Source organism: Dipodomys merriami, unplaced genomic scaffold, assembly GCF_024711535.1.
Source record: "Dipodomys merriami isolate MVZ:Mamm:240054 unplaced genomic scaffold, mDipMer1.0.p SCAF_4, whole genome shotgun sequence".
In the NCBI taxonomy this organism is placed as follows: Eukaryota; Metazoa; Chordata; class Mammalia; order Rodentia; family Heteromyidae; genus Dipodomys; species Dipodomys merriami.
Window position 1 is genome coordinate 4,232,891 of NW_027205603.1, and position 23,123 is coordinate 4,256,013.

Below are 23,123 nucleotides of genomic sequence, written 5' to 3' on the forward strand. Positions count from 1 at the left end.
AAGGAAGAAGAGGAGACCTGAGAGAGGAGATGAGAGGTATACTCATGGCTGCTTCCTTCTCTATCCCTTCAGTTCCTTTTATTTCTGGTGGTGGGAGGGGATGTTATCTTTATTATCTTGAAGTAGTTGTACAAAGGAATTGCCACTCAACAAAGCAGCTTCCGAATATAGTGCATCTTGATCAGTGTCACCCCTTTCCACATTCTCTCCCATCCTTTCCCTCACTTTTCTTCAGTTTTAGTTTATACATTGAATTTTTTAACCATTTAACCAATCAGTTTATGGTTACAATGCATCTTGATCTGTGCCACCTCTTCAACATCTTCACCTCCCTTCGACCCACCCCTTCCCTTATGTTCTCAGTTCTGTGGTATATATGAAGCTGTCTCGCCTGCATTCTCTCGCCTTCCCCTTCATTCTTCTAACCCTCTCCCCTTGACCCTCCCCTCATTTCCTGGTACTTATTTCATTGGGCTTTGACTTCGTCTTTCTAAAGAATTATACTATTTGAATTCTCCATGGAGTCTGTTATACTTTAGTTCATTCATTCATTTGTAACCCCTTCTTACCACCCAGTGTGTTTACTTATAGATTTATAGGTACATTCTAGTTACTACAAATGAAGGAAACCATTCAACCTGTGTTGCTCTGGGTCTGGCTTACTTCACTTCATATAATTCTTTCCCAAGTCTTTCCAATCCCTTACGAACAGTACAATATCATTCTTTCTCTCCTCCTAGCCGTGCCTCCAGTTCTTAGAGTAGGTACGTAGTTCTTAGGTAGGCTCAGAGTCTCACACCACCTCCTTCACCCTTGATTCTCTAGTTAATGTCACACTGTTGGCCGCTAAGGATTCAAAGGTGAATTTGCCACAAGCCCTGACCTCAGAGACTCATAGCTTAGTGAGAATACTGACACCAGCTAACCGGAAGGAAATGTGGTCACTGCTATTCCCAAAATGCCATTGGAGTACAGATAGAGACATTTGATTTGGGGGGAATAGAGGGTAAAGAAGACCCACAAACCAAGGTTTAGTGATGCCCAGTCGTGTGGATATATTGGACACCGCTGACTTGTACCTAACAAAACTTCCCATCCTGACCATTTTTTATTGCCTTTTATTACAGTTTTAAAAATGAAATGATACTTAACAGAACTTCCAGTTGGCTTAGGCATGGTAACCAAGGCTTCTTGGTAACTATTTCCTAACTGTAAAAATGTAGAGAACTACCGTAGTGGCCCTGGGGAATGAGCCTCCTGGTGGGTCTTGGAGTGAGATTTTCATTGTGAATGGATTTCCTCAGAGAGAAGCACCAAAAAGGCAAGGCAAAGGGAGTGGGATAAGCAAAGACAGCAGGGGCTAGCTGAATGGCATCCAGATGTCTGAGGAGGTGTGATGAGGAGGGAGAGATCAGGGGGAGCTGAGAGGGCTTTTTATTTTTTAGTGAAATTTACCTAACAAAAAAATCATCCTTTTAACTGTTTTAAAGAGTAGGTCTTAGGGGCATGCCTTGCATACATGAGGCCTGGGTTCGATTCCTCAGCACCACATAAGGAGAAAAAGCTGGAAGTGGCTCTGTGGCTCAAGTGGTAGAGCACTAGCCTTGAGCTGAAGAGCTGAGGGACAGTGCCCAGAGTTCAGGCCCCACGACCGACACACACACACACACACACACACACACACACACACACACACACACACACACACACACACACACACACACACACACACACACACACACACACACACACACACAGAACAATGTTGTGCACTCCAAAAATCCCCCCAAAAAACCAAAATCTGTATCCATTCCCCATTCATTCCCAGTACTAAACAGTGTCCAAAAAAATCTTTGTTTGATTTTTACTTGGTCTTTTCTATTTTGGGCTCAGCCTGAATACGTAGTCTTGACTTACCTTCAAGCTCACAGATCTTTCTTCTTCTCATTTGAATCTGCTGTTGAACTCATCTACTGAATTTTCATTCTAGTGACTGTACTTTTCAGGTCCTGATTTTCTATTTGATTCCTCGTAATAATTTCTTGTCGCTATCCTCTGGTGAAATATTGTCCTCTTGGTTTCTATTTTGTTTAATCTTTATCTTCTTTAGTATTATGAAATTCTAGAAATTCTATCACCTATCCTTGCCTTTCCTTGATATAAAATTGTTAGCCCGTGATTTGGGGAGTCAGTGTGGGCACCTGCTGGTACCAAGAATGTCTGTTCTGTTCCTGTGCCTATGCATAGACCTATAAACCAGCCATGAGATGGACTTTTGGCCCAATGTCATTTAATGTCTGATTCCTATGAGTTTCCCCTTTGACTCTTGTCTCATGATGGCTCAGCATCAGTATCATTAATACCACAAACAATTTAGGATTTCCTAGCTCTGAACACAGATACACTGATAAACACAACTTCCTTGGAACATATCTAGGGAGATTTCTAACATGATATTACCACAAAGCCCTTCTTCAAGGGCTGTGATGTTCATTTACTGAAAGGATCTCTAGAAACTGGCTTAGGTCTTGGAATCCATTAAAAGGCTATGACTGTCCCATAAGCTGAGATTCAAATCAGACTTCTTTGTGGCAGGTCTAGATTGATTTGTTGGTTCCAGTGGTAGAAATTAGTCTAGTGTTCAGTAGGAGGTCATTTATTCTTCATTGCTGAAGTCCCAGGATCAGTCATTTGCATGACTTCTTTGACCCCATTCCCTGTTACAGCTAGCATAACTACTTTTTCTCCAGAAGTTGAACACTGATCTGTGGTTTCTGTACTTTAGGGCCTCATTATCCACAGTGAGATCAGCGACTTCTTTTGCCAGTACTAATATAAAGTTGAACAATTTTGAAATTGTTTTTATGCATCAGATTTCTTTTTATTTTACTCTTTTTGATGATTCTAGGGTTTGAACTCGAGGCCTGTCACGTGCTAGATGGTGCTGTACCCTTAAACCACTTTCTCAGCTTTCTTTGCTTTTGTTACTTTACAAACAAGGCTTCCTTTTTGCCTAAGCTAGAAGAACTGTGATCGTCCTATTCATGCTTCCCACATAGCTAATGTGGGAATCGCTGTGCCCAGCATTTTATTGGTTGAAACAATGGTCTAGCTCACTTTTTACCTGGGCTGATGTCAAATGGTAAGTCTCCTGATCTCAGCCTCCTGAGTAGCAAGGATTATAGAGTAAGCCACTACGCCTGACACATGAGCCTTCTTGGTGATGTGCCTCACATTCAATTACTCTAATTTGGGGTCATAGAGAGGGGTGGTAGGTTGTCAAGGTCGGCTCTAGGGGCTTTTCACTAGTAGACATAGTTACATTGAGCCTGCTTAAGATGCTCACACTCATGCTCTGGGAAATTCACATCAACTTCTTAACAAGGGTCCCTGCATTGTAATTTGCACGGGGGTTCTGTCAATTGCACTGTTTGGGGGGGGTGGAGTGGGAAGAGAAGCATTTTCTCTATTTCAGTTGAGGCAATTCGTAGTCCTCAGGCAAGTTAGCATCTGCCTCAGCAGACAAAGGAACATTCTGCATCCGCTAGTGGAGGAGGCCAACATTGTTTATGAGTTCACAGTCATCTGACTCTCCAATATCTCCATTAAGATATTTTTTGGAGGCCACCTCATTTTTAATTAGGTTCTGAGACCTTTGCTCAGGCAAAGGCTTCTAGTAAAGCTATCACTTGAACCTAAATTGTCCTATGTCTAGTTTTTGGCTTTGAGGTCATGGTTTGGATCTGAAATTTAATCTTGATCTTCAGATCTCAGCCTCCCGAGTAGCTAGGATTACAGGCATGAGCCATCTGCACCCCCAAAAATTGATCTTAGGTCTGTTATTTTTTATAAGTTCTCTACTACAGCTAGAAAAAAAATATATTCAACCCCACAGGTATTATCTTTCTCCTGTTCTTTATAATTTCTCATTAGGGCATCAGTTATATGCCTTGATTTCAATTACATTTCATTTCAGGAAACCCAGGGGGTCATTTATACAAATGTTTATTATTGTGTGCTGTGGACTTTTAGTGTCCTGCTTTCTATAATGAACCAGAAATTATTTTCAAAGCCAATCAATTTACAAAAACCATTCTAGATTCTACTTGCTTTAGAGGTAATCACATTGTGACACCAATTCCCTCTTTTATCATCCATCTTTTCCTCTTTGGGGGGTCCATCCTGTGTTTCTCAGCCTGAGTTCCCAGGGACTGTCATCTCAAGATTCTAACTGCCTCTGGCTTACTGCATGAATTTTGGAAGAGTTTCTTGAATTCCTTTTGCCATGAAGGGAAACTAAGCAATGGCCTGCATCCTCTAGAAGGTACTTTAGGAAGCCTAAAAGATTCCTGGGAGGTTCATCAACAGGTGGCCAGGGCTGCAGCAAGATGACACAGCAGCCGGTAACAGGGACCTGGGACTTCTCATTGGCCACAGACCACAGTGCACTGCTGACAACACTGATTAATGATACTGCTGTTCCCTGTGGGGAACAAGTCCTGCATACCCTCTCTCCCCACAGGTGTGCTGAGAAACAGGAACAAAGGGGGCAACTGGGTGAGGCCATATCCAGATAGGAAGGGCAGAGCAGTCTTGAACTGTCTCCTCAGGGGCCTACGAGTTAGTCACAGGCATTTCCTTAAGGAATCTAAAACACTTTTCCAGGCCAAAGCTGGAAATTCCAAATCTCCCAGACCCAAAGAAACACTCAACAGCCTGCTTTGGTTGAAAGAGCTGCTCATATTTATTGGAAAAGCAGAACAGAATGTGTCTGGAGAGATCCAACCCTGGCTGTCAGTTACCACCCCCCCCCCTCCCTGGGCCTGCCATTGCCTTGGGTGGAAACAAAGTGCTTTGATGAAATTTTCCCCAATAGAATAAACTAGAAAAATGTTCCTTCTATTATAGCACACTATGAACAGTGCAATTAACAAAGGGAAAGCTCGGCGGCTGCATGCTCAGGGCACAAGATCCCCTGCCAGGCAGAACAGCACGTGGACTTCTCCACTGTGCAGCAACCTGCCACCAAGACTTGAGTGACACAGGTTCCGTCTCCCTAGACTGACTGCCGGAGTTCAAAGCATCTGGCTTTCCTTAAGGTAGAAGAGTAGCAATGTGACAGGAGCAGCCATTTCCAGTGTGAGGGTAATGTCAGAAGTCCTGGGGAGGTTTCTGGATGGCAGATCATATAGGGTCAGAGACTTCTTTTAGTGAAATAGCAGTCTTGGAGGCTCATCACCAAAAGAGAACCAAGAGATGACCACTCTGCTAGCTGGGACTTGATCAGGCATGCTTAAGTGCTTAGTAATATTCTCTTTTACTGGAACTGCCTTTAGAAGCATTTCCCCCACAGAAATGAGGTGCTTGATTGTCTAAGGAACTAATTTAAGGGCAGGGGCACTAATGCCCAAGTGTTACCTTCAGAGTATAGACAGGCCTGGGGGGATGAGAAGGGAGTATTTGCATAAAGCTCTTGGGAGCCTGCCTGGGAATGAGGTAAGGTCATCCCAAGGGGGAGGAAGGTGTTTTTGCAGAAGTTCACAGTGCATTCAAAGTCAGCAAGACTTTGAACTCAGAGACGTGAGAAGCAATGACTGAGCAAGCACCAAGTTAGCAGCTAGCCGTGGCTGAGCTAAATTTCCATTGGGGCATGCATTTTGATGAAACATGGAGGGCCCATAAACACAATTACTCTTTAGATTAAAGCAACCTGCAGCCCTAGGGAGCTGGTGTGGAAAGCAGGTATAATTCATCTTGTTTAATTACCACCGGCTCCACTCCCAGCTCAATTCCCTCACCTGTGATGAGCTTGTTACATCCTAACCTGTCTTTGTGGGGAGAAAAGCACTGAATGCAGAAGCATCCCCCGCCCCCTCCCCACCCCCCAACATTTCACCTGTTGGCATCCTGCTCCCAAAGAAGGGGGCACAGAGGCAACAGAAGGTTCCAGTACTTCATTTCAGCTCACTCCTCATGATGCATTGACCCATACCGATTTCTTTGGAAATCAAAGCTAAGCCCCGTGATGTCTTTTACACTTAGGCTCTGGAATATTCTCTCCCCACTTTCCAGACTGCTACCCTCCCTGCCACGCCCCCCTTCCTCAGAACTAAGGCCAGGCCCTAGACACAGCATTCACGGGGCCTCCTGCCTGTGGACTTCCAGGTACCTTGTTTGGGGTTTGGCCGGGAAAGATGAGTGGTGGAGAGACTTGTCATTTAATCTGGATAGACTCCACCAAATGCATCCTAGATACCTCCTGTGAGATCTGAACTAGTGTACCCACGAAGCTAAATCCTCCTTCCCCCCCGCCAGGCCAGGCCAGAGCCTGGAGTCCTCTGCACCTGCTACCCGCGTCGGTAGGGGGCGCGCGCGGGCTCCCGCCCCAGGGCGTTGATGTGCGGCTGCGCGCCCACCGCCAGGAGCTTCCCGCTGAGTTTCTGGTTCACCAGCTCCAGGTGGCGGCTGTTCTTGCGCGCCTGCCGCAGAGACCGCTTGACCTTCTTCACCCGCTCGCGGAGCTGCTTGTTCCGCTTCTCCAGGGTGGCCACCTTCTGCTGCAGCTTCTTGACGTGGTCCTCCTCCTCAAACAGGGCCTTCTGCACCGAGGAGCACATGAGCTGGGGACAGAGCACCGGGCAGAGAGGCAGGTGAGCGTCCCCGGCGCGGCCACACCCGCTCGCCCGGACTGGGACGCCGGGCCCTGCTCCCTGCGACCTCGCCTACACACACAGCCCTCCCTTTTGCTTTCTGTCCTTGGCTTCCTCCGAAGAGTCTGTTTGCCAATGATACTGTGAATACGTAGCACCTGTAGCAAGGAAAGATGGCGCTCCTGCCAGCCTCTGAGCACCACAGGGCATGCGCGGAAAAGTGCACACATGGGATAGCCTGTGAGCCGGTGGGCAGATGCTCAGCCCTGCCCGCAGTTGAAATAAAAGCAAGTTGGAGATAAAAGCAAGTTCAAGCTGGAGCATGGGACTATTTTTCATCTATTAACTTGCAAAAATCAAAGGGCAAAGGTTTGGGGGAACAGCCACTGTCCTGTGGCATGAATACGAGACATGCTCTAGCACCTTGTTATGGTCTGAATATGAAATGTTCCCCGCTCCCCCAGGTTTCTGTGCTTGTTCCCCCACAGGAGGCTCTACTTTAGGATTTGTTGGACTTTAGGAGGTGGCCTAGCTGGAGGAAGTAGTCACTAGGGGCGGGGGCGGGGGGGGGGTCCTTATGGAACCGTGTCTTGCCCTTGCCACTTCCGGTATCCCTCTTCCTGTCCACCGTGAGGTGCTCACTGTCATGTCTTTCTGTATCACAGGCCCTGAAGCAAGGGAACCAAAGGACCATGGGCTGAAACTTCTCTAACGGTGAGTCAAAATTAATCTTTGTTCAAGTTTTTTTTTGGGGGGAGGTGTCTTTGTTGCTATGACAAAGAGTTTGATGAACACACCACCACTTGTTTGATGAACACTTGTTTGATGAACACACCACATCTAGAAATGCCCATCAAGAGAAGTTTGGCTCAAGAAGTTAAAAGTACATCATTATACAAGTGAAAATGTGTCTTTCAGGGGAGGAGGCAGCTCTGAGGTACAAATAATAAGTGTGGGTGTTAATATAGGGGCACAGTGCAGATGAGTATGGATAATGTGATACCTTACAAACGTGTCATGTGATACCTTACAAACGTGTCATGTGATAACCATACGGTCACAGTGGTAACAATGGCTGTACCTCAGAAGCAGAGGAGATAGAAGGGCAAAGACTTATTATTACTGTCAACTCTTTGGATTGTGTGCTATATTCTAGTATCACATGTATATAAAGGGGGCTTTTCATATCCAGCCTCTTTCTTCTCCTACCTGCCCTGCATTATCAAGCGCTATGCTCCTGGCCAGACACAGTAACATATGTCTATAATCTCAGCTACCCAGGAAGAAGAGGCACGAGGGCTGAGAGGTTAGGACCAGCCTGGGCAAAGTTAGGGAGGCTGTATCTCAAAAGCAAAATGCAGACAAAAGAGTTGGGGTCAGAGATCAAGTAATAGAACCCTTGCTTAGTAAGAGGGAAGCCATAGATTCAACCCACAGATGCTGTATCTGTGAGTTCTGCATCTGTGGGTTCAACCAGCCATCGATCAAAAATACTGTCATAAAAATTCTAGGAAATGAGAGTGGAGCAAGGCAGCAAACATGTAATACCAGCACTGGGTAGACTGAGGCAAGAGGATTGGGAGTTTGAGGCCAGCCTGGGTTACATAGGCCCTGCTACAAAAGAAACAACAAAACAACTTAATAAGTTCTGAAAAATGAAACAGATTTTCTGTGTGCTGAGGTCTACACTGAATCTCTATGAATGAGATGTAGACATAACTACCACCTCCTCTCAGATCTCTCGTCTCTCATCTCTCGTCTCTCATCTCTCGTCTCTCATCTCTCTCTCATCTCTCTCTCATATCTCTCTCTCTCTCTCTCTCTCTCTCTCTCTCTCTCTCTCTCTCTCTCTCTCTCTCTCTCTCTCTCTCTCTCTCTCTCTCTCTCATCACTTAAGCATTGTTCACCTGGCATCTTGTTTGGGTGCTTTGTTAGGCTGTGAGGCTTGTGTCTGTACTGACATGCATAATGGCCTTTTCTCTTGTCATTATTGCCTAAACAACACGGTAGGACAAATTATACAGCATGCACAGTGCACTGTGGTATTACAAGTGATGTAGAGATGATTATATGCGAAAACGACATCATTTTTTTTTGGTCGGTCGTAGGACCTGAACTCTAGGCCTGAGCGCTGTCCCTCAGCTCTTCAGCTCAAGGCGAGCGCTCTACCACTTGAGCTACTGCGCCACTTCCAGTTTTCTGAGTGTTTATTGGAGATAAGAGTTTCACAGACTTTCCTGCCTGGGCTGGCTTTGAACCGCAATCCTCAGATCTCAGCCTCCTGAGGAGCTAGGATTACAGGCGAGAACCACTGGCGCCCGGCAACAATGTCATTTTATGAGGGCTTTGAGCCTCTGCAGATCTGAGGGTCTCCTGGAACCAATGCCCTGTGGATACTGTAGGAGTACTATATCCATGGAGCTCCACCACCTACACTGCAATACAGTGGTGTGGTTACATGCGGACTCTGAAGCCAACTGACTTGCCTTCTGGTCCTGTGGTTTCAACTCCAAGTGCTATAAACCTTGAGCAAGCTTCTCGAGTCTGGGGCAGTGAACTCCATGCTGCATCAATTGTATTTCCCTTGTAGCACAGGTGGGCTCGTTTCCCCCAGCTTGTAGGTGTGTTTCAGGCTGACAGCACTCCACTGAGTCTCTCTATGAACCTGTCCCTGGATCATGCCTCATGGCTGGTTAACACAAGAGTAGGAAAGCCTTGACCCCTGTTCCAATCTTGGAACATCTCTGACGTCCTGTCCAAAAGTGTCCAATGGCTTAAGTGAGGACTTTGAGTTGTCTCTGCAGATCAGCTCCTCCCTCCGTTTTGTCCTGCTTCTTCATCACCTCCTGTCCTAGATGCATTGCTAACCCTAGTAGCATTGTCTGTAACACTTCTAGTATATTCCACTAAGCTCAGGGACTCCTTCCAAGTTGTAGACCAGCCGCTCCCTTTTGTTCCTTTGTACCATGGGCTGGTCATGGCAGATTTAATAAGCTTTCTCTGACAAGTGCTTCAGCCCATGCCCTAGTAGACAGCAGATGAACCTCTGGTAGCCACTGTCACAGAAGAAGTCTCTTAAAACTTTTAACCTTTGTGTGTAGACCTGGCCTGTGTGTCCGGTAGACCAGCTTCACGCAGTTTATGCACAAAGCCAAGAGTCTTCGGGTTGTGTCTTTACCATCTCAGAGTCTCTGCTGTGCGGTCTCCTTCCACCTGTGGTGCTGCCCCTCACACACAGCTCTGTCTAGAAGCACGTGGCATAGCCTTCTGCAGGTCCACTTTGGTCTCCAGGGTACACAACCAATATGCCCCTAGGTCTTCCCATACTAGGATGAATAAGGCTCAGTGCCCTCCACAGAGACAGATCAGACTCGATGAAGCCTAGCTCATGTTGGTCTCTGGTCAATTTAGACATATGATTTAAAAAAAAAAAAAACCAAAAACCTGACCCAGCGTTGCAGAAAATACCTGACATTTAATACAGTGTTTGGGCTTCTGGGGATGGTACTGTTCCAGGGACACCACGTACACAACACTGCCCTCTTCTGGCCAACATGAGACCATGAGGTAGGCACAGAAACTTCCTGGGACAGGTGAGCCCATTTCTATTTTATGAGTAGGTGGGTTCTATATAACTTATTGAGGGTTGGACCAAGTCAAGAACTCCGAAAAAGCACTTTGTATCAACTCGTCTTAAGTCATAAGTTATGGTAGGTTCTTCAACCAAGAAAAGGATAAAAGGGGCTAGCAAAGTTTAGTAAGCCAAGAGGACTGGGGTTTTATGTGGCTGCCTGGACAGAATCCAATGGTGTGCCATTGCACCAGATCCAAGAGGAGTTACAGGTATTCCTCAAAAGTTATGTGTTAAGCCAGGCACCAGTGGCTCATGCTTGTAATCCCAGCTACTCAGGAGGCTGAGTTTTGAGGATTGTAGTTCAAATCCAGCCTAGGCAGGAAAGAAAATAAGACTCTTATGTCCAAAAAGCCAGTATTGGAACTATGGCTTAAATGATAGGGCACTAGCATTGAGTTTCATCCAGACTTCCATTGAGTATTGCAGAGGAGGCTGGGGAAGGGAGCAAGGGACCAAGTTATGGTCACAAGTGAAGGCAGAGGGATGTCAAGGTGGGTGCTGATCCATCCTAAGGCTGAGTGATCTTCACATGACCTCCCTAGTCACGTGTCTCCAATGATAAGACAAACCTATGGGGAATTCTTCCCCTGTATCTCTACAGAAAGTCTTCCTCTCAGACTTGCTGTTTCTCCAGGAAATTCAGGGGCTGTGAAGAAGTTTCAGAGTCAAGCTCTCTACTGGTTAAGGAAATGTGTCTCTGTTACCATCTAGACTCAGCCTCTGTCCTGTCTAAACCATATCAGTTTCTATAAATTCATTCATTCATTCTGGCAAAAGCACTTGGGTATTTCTGTAAGGTCCAGCAAATTTTCCTGAGTTATTCTGCAATATGCCAGTAAGCTTTGCAGCTCACGAAACCAAAAACAGTATATTTAAAAATTCTTCCTTTCACAGCAGCAGATGTACCCAATCCTGAGGGAATTCCTGTTTCACAGCTGCTTTCAATTTAAATAACCACCTAGAAAGAAAGACCAGACAATGTGTACTTTCCCAAATGTAGAAAACAAGGCAAAGACAGTCCAAAACCAACAACAGAGACAAGTAGCTTGCCGTTTTAACGCCTTATTTCTGTTCTTGATACTCAAAAAAAGAGAAATGAAGGAGGAGGGGGGGGAAGCAAACTATGGCTTGTGGCCAAGTCCAGCCCACCATCTCTTCTTGTGCATAAAGTTTTATTAGAACATCGCTACACTTGTGCATTTATATATAGTCAGTGGAGGTTTTTGTGGTCCACAGCCTAAGGTATTTTTTTTCACTATCTGATCTTTTTTTTGGGGGGGATCTGAACTCTGACCTCAGGAAGGACTTGAGATAAATGCAATGCAGATACAAGGGCTGGTGATTGGATGGATTAAGGGGGAAGATAAGGCAAAGCAAAGAATGAAGGAAAGGGAGAGGAAAAACATTTGGTACTTTTCACACCATTTTGGAACGTTGATTTTGATTCCTGCCTTTGGGCTGCCAGGTTATAGTTCAATGTCTCCTCGATTTTTGTCAGAGGTTCTGTCAAGCTCCATCTTAAACAATGACTTCCGATTTCAAATGCCTGGAAGGAAGTTAGCATAGCTCTTTGTGGCATAACTACTCAAATGTAAAACTCACTGTATAACAGCATTGGAAAAGTAAGCTTCCTAACACTTTCACGTGCTGGAAAGGTCTAGAAACCCATAGCCCACAAGGATCTGACTGTCTCATCATCTGTGTGATTCAGGAGTGCCCCTGGACCTTGGCCCACGCGCGCCCCCCCCCAATTCCCTTCAGCCCTTTCGTATGCAGGAAGGAAAAGCAGCTTGAATTCACCGCTGTTTGAATCCTGCTCAAGGCAGAAGGGTGAGATGCTGGGTAGGAGAGCCACGTCTATGCAGAATGGGTTCCTGAGCGATCTGACAGGCCCAGGCTGGATGCCAGCCAGCGCTGCTGAAGCAATGCCCAGCCCTCGGAAGCAACGGAGCAGTTCCAAGGACACTGCGGAGGGGCAACCTGAGATTCCAGTGGCTGTTTGACTTGGCAGAGGATTCTCTGCTCCACCCAGGGTCACAATGAGCTGTGCCGCCTGTGCCAGGAACCCCGCAGAAGGGAAGCATGTGCCCCAGACCCACAGTGGTCGGAAGGGAAGCAAAGTAGAGATGGGCTCAGACAGATGGTCAGAGAAGAGAGCTAGAGCAAGTGTTCTTCCACTGGGCACCACTTCTTTTGTTTACTTTTTTAGTCGTTCTTTATAAAGGTGATGTACAGAGGGCTTAACAGCGACACAAGTCAGGTAATGAGTCCATTTCTTTTTGGACAACGCCACCCTTTCCCATCCCCACCCACAAGTTGTAAAGTTTGTTAGTTTTCAACATAGCGTCTAGTGAGTATCACTGCTGCGTTGGTTCACCCTTTGTCCCTCCATTTCTGTGTTTCCCCCTTACCCTCCCAAAGACACATCAATGAACAAACAAGACAACCAGAAAACTAAAACCGCCACAGAGGAAACAAACAAACCTCTGGCTTCCATGTCCTGGAGTTGAGGTCAATAAATATTCTTTTCTGTGATCAGAGGCCCAGAGGTGCCTTGGGCCCTCGCTTGGTGCGGCTGAAGCGGCGCCAGCTGCCTTCCCGCTTCTGAGCCTCACAGGCCTGAGCAAGGGGCGGCTGAGCACCGCGTGGAGGAAAGGCTTTGGGTCAGGCAAAACCTGGATCTCAGCCCTAGCTCAGAGGGTTCTACACCCTGTGGAGTCCATTCTGCTCCCATCGCCTGACAGTGGGGCCTTGCTTAAAGTCACAGAATCTGCTGTGACTCAGTCTCCCCCCAGACTGGACATGAAATCAGATCACGTGCATGCAGTCTTTGGCATGGCGCCTGCGGCGCACTGAACAGTACAGGAAGCGTGCACCGTTCACTCTCAACTGGACCGTTACTGATGGAACTACTCGTCACTAAGCACACGGGGTTCTTGCCCATATCTACACCCTTGCACGCCCTGTTTCTTCTGTTTAGAAAATCTCTGCTTGGACTGGGGGCAGGACTCAGGTGGTAGAGGACTTGGCCCAGAAAGTATGCTGCCCGGGTCACCAGCTCGCACTGTTGGCTCTGTATCGTGGGTCACTGCTCTGCCCAAGGGAGGAGTCTCCAGGAGCTAAGTCCCATGGCGCTCACCTGGGGAAGTTCAGGGCAGCCTCTCGAGGTCAGGACGTAGCAACATGACTGCTCAGTGCAGACAGGTGGGGTAGGCAGTGAGCCAAACATCCAGGGCACCCATCCCACTGGTGGATCTTGCTTCACCGCCTTAGTGATTAGATAACTTAGTGATTAGGATGGATTCCAGCTCCAGCTTATTTTGTGGCCAAATGAGGTCTTGGGATTTGAACGCAGAGCCTTATACTTGCCAGGTAAATGCTCTACCATTTGAACCATGTCCTCAGCCCTTTGTACTCTAGTTTTGTTTTTTTTTTTCAGATAAGGCCTAGGACTTTTGCCTGTACTTTTGGCTTCAGACCCCACTCCTCCTACCTCTGCCTCCTATGCAACTGGGATTACAGGTATGCGCTCCCAAGCCCAGTCTAAGCAAATGCTTTATCCCTTGAGTCATGCCACCAGTCCTTTTTGATCTACTTATCTTCTTGAGTAAGGCCTTATACTTTGGCCCAAGACTGGCTTCAGACCCCATTCCTCCTATCTCTGTCTCCCACGTAGCCAAGTTTACAGGTGTGCACTCCTGTGCCCAGTCCAGCCTCCAGCTCTTTGACTGGGATAGGACTGTGCTTTTTCTCCTCCTGGCTGTGGTGTTTGTCTGTCTCTGTCCTTACTGCTGACTAAAAACCCCCAGGGCTCTTACCGCCTGCCCGGCTGAGGAATGTGATGGAAAGTTATGAGCTGTGAGCGCTCATGTTTACTTCTCAGAGACTGATTGCTTGTCCACGCGCCACTTTCAGGACCTGATTCAGCTGAAAGATGGTTTATTCCTGAGGGTTTATCAAATGTAGCCCCTGTCTTGCCTGCTTCTGGCCCTGGTGCTGAGATAACCCTGGAGCTGTGTCTCTTCTTACACTGGGAAGAGCTGGGGCGGGATGTTGAGCCCTGGCCTCGGGCTCGGCTGCCCCACTTGCAGGCTACCAGGAGGTGCTCCTGCTGCCTTAAAGCTGAGATCTGATAATACTGGAAAGAAAGGCAGAGCGCCGGTGGAAAAGCCTTCACATCACCGAATGTTGAGCCTGGCTATTATCACCAACTGCCAGGCTGAGTCAAGAATCTCATATCTCAGAATCGATTCTCAATACTGTCTGAGGTAATACATTGTTGGAAAACCTGTAAACAACAGATGACAAATACTGAAGCACAGTCATACGGGATTCTGCCAACTCTGGAGTCATCTTTCCTAGCCAACTTGAAAGGTTTTGTTTTGTTTTTGTTTTTTGTTGGTAGTGGGCCCTGAACTCTGGGCCTGGGGGCTGTCCCTAGCTCTTCGGCTCAAGGCAAGTGCTCTACCACTTGAGCCAGATAGCACCACTTCTGGCTTTTTCTGCTTATGTGGTACTGAGGAATTGAACCCAGGGCCTCAGGCATGCAAGGCAAGCGCTCTACCACTGAGCCACCTTCCCAGCCTCCAACTTGAAAGTTTTAATAGCACAACTCAGGGCAAAGTTTCATGTGGGAAGGCATTGAATGACAGAACTCCCTACTCAGAACATGGTTTGACCAATGAAAAAGGAAAAATGGATGTTGTCTATGAGGTGAAAGTTCAGTATATCTTCAGTTTTGTTCCATTATCCAAAAATCCTGACACATTCACAGCCACACTTCCAACAGTTTGCTGTTCCATGTCGCTGCCTGGCAGGCTTATTTTCATTCTGTCTCCCACATGATGCTTCTCTCCACACTCTAAGAGCTCCTGGAGCCAGGCACTGGTGGCTCATGCCTGTAATCCTAGCTACTCAGCAGGGTGAGATCTGAGGATCGCAGTTCATAGCCAGCCTGGGCAGGAAAGTCCATGAGACTCTTATCTCCAATAAACCACTAGAAAACCGGAAGTGGTGCTGTGGTTCAAGTGGTAGAGTGCTTGCCTTGAGCTGCAGAGCTCAGGGACAGCACCCAGGCCCAGAATTCAAGCCCCATGACCAACAACAACAACAACAACAACAAAAAGGTCCTGCAATGTGCCTAGTGGTGCACAAGATTGTCCTTGATCCTTCAAGTAATCCATCTGCATAGTTGAGGAAACGGGGCCTTGTTCTAGTCTTTGAAGACTGGTTTTGTCTGGCAAAAGCTCTTCCCTCGTGACCAGTCCAGAGACTCTGGGAAGCTGGGCGCTTGGATCCACAGGGTTGCACTGGGTTCACGGGAGCCAGTTTGACGCTCTGGCTTATGGGAGCTCAACTGTCACCATGGTGGCCTGGCCTGGAGCCTGGCTCTGCACAGGCCAGCGGAGTTCTGCCTTCAGTCTGGTTCTTGCCTTACTGGGGTGGGCCTGCGTCCTGGGACCCCGGAAACTGTCCCAAAGTCTGAGGTTTACAGGGGTGGGGCAGGGCATCTGTCGACAAGCTGTCACTGGGGCTGTGGTTCCTGAATCCACTGAATTCTAGGCCGCAGGTTCTTATCTGGTGTAATCAGTTAAGGGACCCCAGGAGCCATAGGGGCCAGCTTGGCTGGAGGCAGGCCTGTAACCAGTGTCTGCAGGCGACAACCTAATGTTGGCACAGGCCTGGAGGCTGGGGGCAGCGTGGGCTGACCTCACACAGGTCCTCTTAGAAGTAGGGTGGGCCAGGACTCATTAAAATCTACTAAGCTTGAGGATTCCAGCAGGTGATCGCATATTGGGGCCTTGCTGGTACTATATCTGGGGATGGGAGAGGCCTAGAGGCTTAGTTCAAGAGTACCTGCCTAGAGTTTGGGTGATGGGTGTCTACACAGATGGCACTGGGTTTACTGTGGTAAGTCTGTTATTAGGGTCTGCAGCAATGTTTTTTTCCCCCATATGCCTGAGGGAAAGCTCTCTCTGTGTCTCTGTCTCTGTCTCTCTCTCTCCCTCCCCCCAACCCCCTCTTGGCTGCTGCTGGGGCCAGGGGAAAAGCTGGTGTGGGTGGGCTAAAATCCTATTTTCTGCCATCTTCATTATGCCTTGTTTCTTAGCTACACCAAGTATGGCATCTCTTTGATTTCTTGAGAAGTTGGTTCTGTGCACGTAGAGTTGTTCAAATTCATTCCCCCCCCCAATACTGGCATTTGAACTCAGGGCCACATGCTTGCCAGGCAGACCCTCTACCACTTGAGTCATTCTGCCAACCCCTTTGTGCTTTGGCTATTTTAAAAAATATGAGTCTCACTTTATGTCCAGGCTGGCCTGGACTTCAATCCTCCTATTTGTGCTTCCCTATGTCTCTGGGATGAGAGGTATATACTACTACACCCTGCCATTGTGCTTCCCTCATCATTTGCGATGATGCATACATGCTATCGGTTGAAACAGGATCTTATGATTGTGGAGGACTGAGGCTTGAGCTAGCCTCGAACTGCAACTCTCCTGATTTCTGCCTGCCATGTAGTGAGGATTACAGGTGTGAACTACACTAGCCACGCTAGTACTTTTTTCAGGGAGACAGGTGCTGAAACACCCTCTTTCTGCTCTTTCTGATGTGTATTTGTTAAAACACATTCTTGTATTCTTTGGGGGAGGGGTAGATTTGTTTTTTAAAAACTTCTACTGCATAAAAATATTACAAGTTTGATTAGTCAGATGGCTGTGCCTATTCTTTAGTTACCTAACCATATCTTTTGTGTTGGGCTTCTTGAACTGTTTCTTTTTCTTTTTTGCCGGTCGTGGGGCTTGAACTCTGGGCCTGGGTACTGTCCCTCAGCTCTTCAGTTCAAGCCTAGCACTCTACCACTTGAGCCACATTGCCACTTCCAGCTTTTTTTTCTGCTTATGTGGTGCTGAGGAATCGAACCCAGGGCCTCATGCATACAAGGCAAGCACTCTACCACTGATCCACCTTCCCTGCCCCTCCATTTTTTTTGATCAGTCATGGGGCTTGAACTCAGGGCCTGGGCACTATCTCTGAGCTTTTTCCTTCAAAGCTAGTGCCCTACCACTTGGAGCCCCAGCACCACTTCTAGTTTTCTGGCAGTTAAATTGGAGATAAGAGTCTCATGAACTTTCCCACCTGGGCTGGCTTGGAACCACAATCCTCAGATCTCAGTCTCCTGAAGAGCTAGGATTACAAGTATGAGCCACTGGTGCCTGGCTTATTTTCAAATTTTATACTATTTTAAGTAATGCTAAAGAATTTGATACATAGTTCTCTATCCAGATCATTTCTGTAGTACTTATTTCTTTGATTCTTAAAAAAAATGGAATTACTGAATTAAAAGAACATTTGTTGCAATTTTGTTACCAAATTGTTTTTAAAATTACTGCACTGATTTAGGGTTTAATTTTTTTCATATTGATTTCTTTAATTTGCCTACAACCTATGTGAGTGTATAATATGAAATGAGCATATGTATAAAACTCTTCCAAATAGGAGATTGATTATTCCTCTGTACTTTATTAATACTAGTCTTTTTTACCCACTTGCTTTGCCTTCTGCAGGATTCTTACTATAGGATTCAGGGCCTCATTGAGCCTCATCTGTCCTGTTATAACTAAGGATTATGATGTCAATACCATATGGCTTTTATTAGTTATATAATCTAATGTGATACAATTTTCAAACATTTCTTGGCCAAATTTTTTTTCAATACAGAAGGATTCTATAAAGATCCTAAAACATTGTATAGAACCTACACAATCCTACACATACTTGAAGTGGACTGAAAACCACAGAATAATATCTGATTGTTAGTTACAAAGCTGTGCTCTAAAAATTAATTCAAATATATGCTTCTCAGATGGCTCTCCCTATCCATTATTTTTTCTTAAACATCCTTTCCACTCAATCTTTTTCTGATTCCTAGCCAGGGAATAAAGCCATGAAATGTTATGTTTCATTATGGATTTAACCTATAATACTTACATTTTCCTCTTATTAGCAACATAGAAAAATATGCAGAGATGTTCATAAAGGGATAGACAAGGATGATTATTGCAGATTGAAAAAGAGAAACAGACTCAATGCCAATCAATATGAAAATAGCTAAATAAACTGTAGCCATGGACCTTGGGAAATACTGGGAACAAGTAAAAAGATGGAAAGCAAGCCGGGTGGCTCTGGGGCTCACACCTGTAATCCTAGCTGCACAGTAGGCTGAGATCTGTGGATCTCCATTTGAAGTCAGCCTGGGCAGCCTTGTTTCCAATTAACCATCAAAAAGCCAGACGTGGAGCTATGGCTTAAGTGGTACAGTTCTAGCCTTGAGCAAAGGGAAGAAAAAAGCTCAGGAACAATGCCCAGGCTCTGAGTTCAAGCCTCAGGACTGGCACCAAAAAAAAAAGCCAAATAATGGTATTTCGTAGCTCTAGGGTCTTTCATGTTATAATGGCTGTTTCCCGAGAGGGTGCAGAACTTCGGGGTGTAATGGAAGCTGGGTTTCTATAATGCCTAATTTTTACCCAGCTGGTATAGCCACACATGCTTCCCTGTGCAAGGAGAAATGGGTATGTTTGAGAGCTGGGTCTTCAAAGAGGTCTCAGCCCCCAGCATGCCCTTCTCTCCATTCACAGTGGTGTCTGTAGCTCCTTCTGTGCGTACACTCCTGGGCATCAGCGTGGGATGGAGTCAGCCCCAGGCACATGTGCTGCGACCAAGCCTTCCTCCTACGGGCATCAGACTTTGCAGCTGGCATTTTATGTGGAAAAAAGCTGTACTCAGGAAAGACAGAGGATGTGACTGGGGACAGGTGGTACTGGAGTCTGATTATGAGCAGAATCAAGTCCCAGTTTGTGTCTGGCAGGCCAAGAAGGTTCCTGCAATGTGTCCATTCAGGTGAGAAAGAAGCAGTTGCGAAGAGAAAAAAATGCCCTGGATTGGGGACATCAAATGCAAATGTTAAGGGCTGGCTTGAGCTGTGAGAGGGGCAGTTATCTATCTAGGTCAGAAAGCCCTGTATCTTGGCATTAGAGATTCATTTATTATGATCATTGACATTTACTGAACCAGGCACTATGCTCAGAGTTTTGGATATATTCTCTTACTAATTCTGACATTCATCCCATATAGTGGTTTCTGCTGTTGTTCTGTGTGCATGTGCGTGTGTGTGTGTGCGCGCGCGCACGCGCGTGTGTTCGTGCTAGCTTGAACTCAGAGCCTAGGCGCTATCCTTGAGTTGTTTTTTTTGCTCGAGCCACAGCTCCACATCTGGCTTTTTGGTGGTTAGGGACAAGAGTCTCATGGACTTCCCTGTCCCAGGCTAGCTTTGAACTGTGATCCTCCGATCTAGCCTCCCGATTAGCTAGGATGACAGGCGTGAGTCTCGAGCCGTAGACACTTGCCTAAGGCACTCAGTCAGGGATGGAGCTGGAAGGCAGTTTCCCAGAGGCCCAGGAAGGCTGATCCTGATGACTTCTGCTCTCCTGACCCTCCGCACGCATGAGCAGTCTGCTCAGGGACCAGCCACCTCCCAACCACTCAGGAAAAACACAGGCAACTGCATATTGCTGTAGTACTTGTCTGGGATGTAGTGGTGGTGAGAGTCACCCCCAGATAAACCTGCAAACCACCATTCCGAAACACTGCCACTCCCCTCCTTCCATAATCCCCCTTGCAAGCAGTCTGGGCATTCAATTTAAAACGAATTAAAGAGGCACTGAAGTGAGCATGGAGGTCAGGCTGAGCTTTTAAAAGCTCAGAGTTAATGAACATCAAATTCCATGTAGTCTGAGAGGAGGTGACCTTTTGACTTGTAAACTTTGTCCACCCTCTGTGCTGCGTTCCCATCTCCAAGGCTGCTCTGGCTGTCTGCTGGGAGAGTTGCCCTGTGGCCCAGAGCCCTCCCACTGAACTTGAATCCTGAAGCCCTGATGGCTGTCAGCCTCCATAGATTACACCTTCTCTCTCTCTTTTTTAAAATTTTTAATGATTTGTTGGTGGTGGTGGTAGTGGTCATGGGGCTTGAACTCTGGGCCTGGGCATTGTCCCTGAGCTCTTTAGCTCCAGGTGAGTACTCTACCACTTAAGCCACAGCACCACTTCTGGTTTTTCTGGTGGATAATTGGAGATAAGAGCCTCCTACCCAGGCTGGCTTTGAACCTTGATCCTCAGATCTCAGCCTCCTGAGTAGCTAGGGTTATAGGAGTGAGCCACCGGCATCTGGCAATTTTTTTTTCTGTGCATACAACACTGTTTCATACTAGTTGCGGGACTTGAATTCAGTACCTTGTGTTCTCACACAGCTTTTTTCACGCATAGCTAGTATTCTACCACTTCTGGCTTTTTGCTGGTTAACTGGTGATTAAGAGTCTGTCCAATTTGTCTGCTCTGTCTGGCTTTGAACCCTAGATCCTCAGATCTCAGCCTCTTAAGTAACTAGGATTGGATAGGTATGAGCCACCATGCCTGTCTGGCCTTAACTCTTTTTAAGTATATACTTCAACTTCCACTTCCAAAACACTTTTCATCTTGCAAAACTGTAACCATTTTTTTTTTGGTTGTGGTAAAAGATACCCATCATAACTCTACAGTAGTAACCATGTTCCAGGCCTAATCGAGTGGCATTTGTACTCTTCTACTGCTGTGTGGCCTATCATCATACCACCCGCCTCCTTACCGCTGACTCCCTGTGACTTTCCACCCCACACTTACTCCTAGCAACTGCTCAGCTTCTGCTTCCTTACGAGTCAATATCCTCTTCTAAACGAGTCTTCCATTCTTACATAGGGGCTGTGCTTATAAATGCAGGCTCCCAAGTCAGCCCTGCTCTGACAGGCTTCCTGAGCCTTCTTCTAGACCCTGCTCAGCAGAGTTAGATGCTGCTGCCTGTGCTGAACCCCCAAGCCACCTCCTCGTGGGAGCTTCTCTGTATCGGGAGACATTTTAGAGCCCCACACCTAGGCTAGAACACATCCAGCACCTTCCAAGCTGTTGTGTCCCCGTGGGTAGCTTTCCAGTGGTGATTGTGTCTATTTTCTTTGCCATGAGAGTCACAAAGCAGACTTACAAGGCCCAGGCCTCTGGAGGGCCATGCTGGGTGCCATCCTGGTCTGTTCCAGGAACTAACCTGCCAGCCCCCTCCCCCTTTCTCACTTCCTTCTCTCCCCAGCATCCTCTTGAACCCTCCCCCACCCCATCCTGATTGCCTCTGGTGGGAACCCAGACTCTCTGCTATCCCAGGATGTGACACGAAGTAGGATGCCGGCTCCCTGCTGTCTGCATCCTGGTGAGCTGCAGTTTCTACACAGCCTCTTCCCTTTGGCAGGATCTCGAAGAAAATGCTGAATGAGATGGCCTGTCTCATAGCTTGGAATGTGCAGAGAGATTTCCCCCAAAGCTAATTTCCAGCCTACAAAGGGAGCCAGGGGGCCCTTCTGGACTTAGGAACACAGCCTCTTGCCTTGAGACTTGCCAAATATTCCCCTTACCAACTTAGGAGCGCCATTCCCTCCCTCCTTCCCCTCGTGAGTGAGATAAGAAAGACAACCCCTTGCTAGATTTGAGGAATAAATCGTTTAAAAAACAAAAAGGCAGCCAAGGAAGCTGAGCATCGGGGTACTTTGAAAGCCTCAGAGCACAGAGGAGAAGCTGGGGAGAGAAAACCAAATTAGAATCACTTTCCATAGACTCCCTGCGGACCCCACCATCTGTAAGCTGAATCTTCTGGAAGGGAAAGTCATCTCTGGGTGATGGGCTCCTGCCTGGGGAACATATGCTGGCACACTTGCGTTGTGTCATGTCTCTGCTCAGAATCCTTCAAAGGTCACCCTCGAGATGGAGGCCCTCCCTGAGCTCTGTTGCTTGGCATCGCTGGTTTGTTAGTACACCGACCTCACTTCTCTGTCCACATCCCTAACGTCACTTCCAGTTCTTCACTCTGACACTTCCTCTGGGAACGTCCACTCTCCTCTCTAAGGCCAATCAGTACTACCTTCACACAGCTGACCTTGCCTGAACCCCCTCAACTGAACATTATTTCCACCTCTGGTCTCCCTGAGCTCTTTTGCATGTATCCTGAGAGGCAAGAATTAAAGCCAGTGATGTTGTACTTTGTGACAGTGTATATAGAGGGGATGTGCAGTCATGTAAATGTTTTCACCTCTATGGATCATAAGTTCTGTGATGCCAGGTGCTAGTGGCTCACACCTGTAATCCTAGCTACTTAGGAGGCTGAGAGATTTGAGGATCAAGATTGAAAGCCAGCCCAGGCAGGAAAGTCTGTGAGGCTCTTCATTCCAACTAATCAGCAAAAAGCCATAAGTGGAGCTATGGCTCCAGTGGTAGAAACCTACCAGCCTTGAGGAAAACATCTAAGCAAGAACATGAGGCTGTGAGATAGAGCCCTACTGAATTCGGGGAAGAAGAAAACCTCTATGAAGGCAGCCTGGGAAGTTGTTGCCTGTCTCTGTGACTTACTCCCACATCTGGAATAGTCTGGGTACTTGATGAGCTGTATTCTACGCTTCACAAGTCACTGATTCTACTCTAAGTACACAGTGTTCCGATAAAAACTCCTGTGTTCTGCATAACTGCACTTGTGGGTAAGGATACCCAAACTTAGCAATTCCCATACAGCCCAACTTCCAAATGCTGGACATAGACCAGGAGACAGCGGGTCAATGGAACACCAGGCTTGGTGTGAGATTCATTTGCGAGTCCGTTTTATGCCTTGAAAGAGGCTGCTTTCAGGAGAGCCATCCTGGCATAGGTTTCTTCTTCAAGCCCCAGAAATCATTGGCATAGGCCATGCAAACTTCTCATTGGAGCTCTGAGTT

General features: G+C 46.9%; 1 protein-coding gene and 1 long non-coding RNA gene across 2 annotated transcripts in view; one reads left to right on the forward strand and one right to left on the reverse strand.

Annotated features, from left to right (window-relative positions):
- Window positions 1-4,709: 4,709 nt before the first annotated feature.
- The window catches only part of Ccdc3 (coiled-coil domain containing 3), an 82,989-nt gene continuing 64,575 nt past the window's right edge, over window positions 4,710-23,123 (reverse strand). Inside the window, exon 6 of the mRNA XM_069990370.1 lies at window positions 4,710-6,620. Coding sequence (XP_069846471.1) covers window positions 6,348-6,620 — 273 coding nt within the window. The 3' untranslated portion in view covers window positions 4,710-6,347. The remainder of the gene's footprint in view (window positions 6,621-23,123) is intronic.
- LOC138805580 (uncharacterized) overlaps window positions 6,593-23,123 on the forward strand; it is a 30,721-nt gene continuing 14,190 nt past the window's right edge. The window contains exons 1-2 of the long non-coding RNA XR_011365592.1: window positions 6,593-6,650; window positions 7,316-7,364. This is a non-coding gene — a long non-coding RNA (uncharacterized lncRNA). The remainder of the gene's footprint in view (window positions 6,651-7,315; window positions 7,365-23,123) is intronic.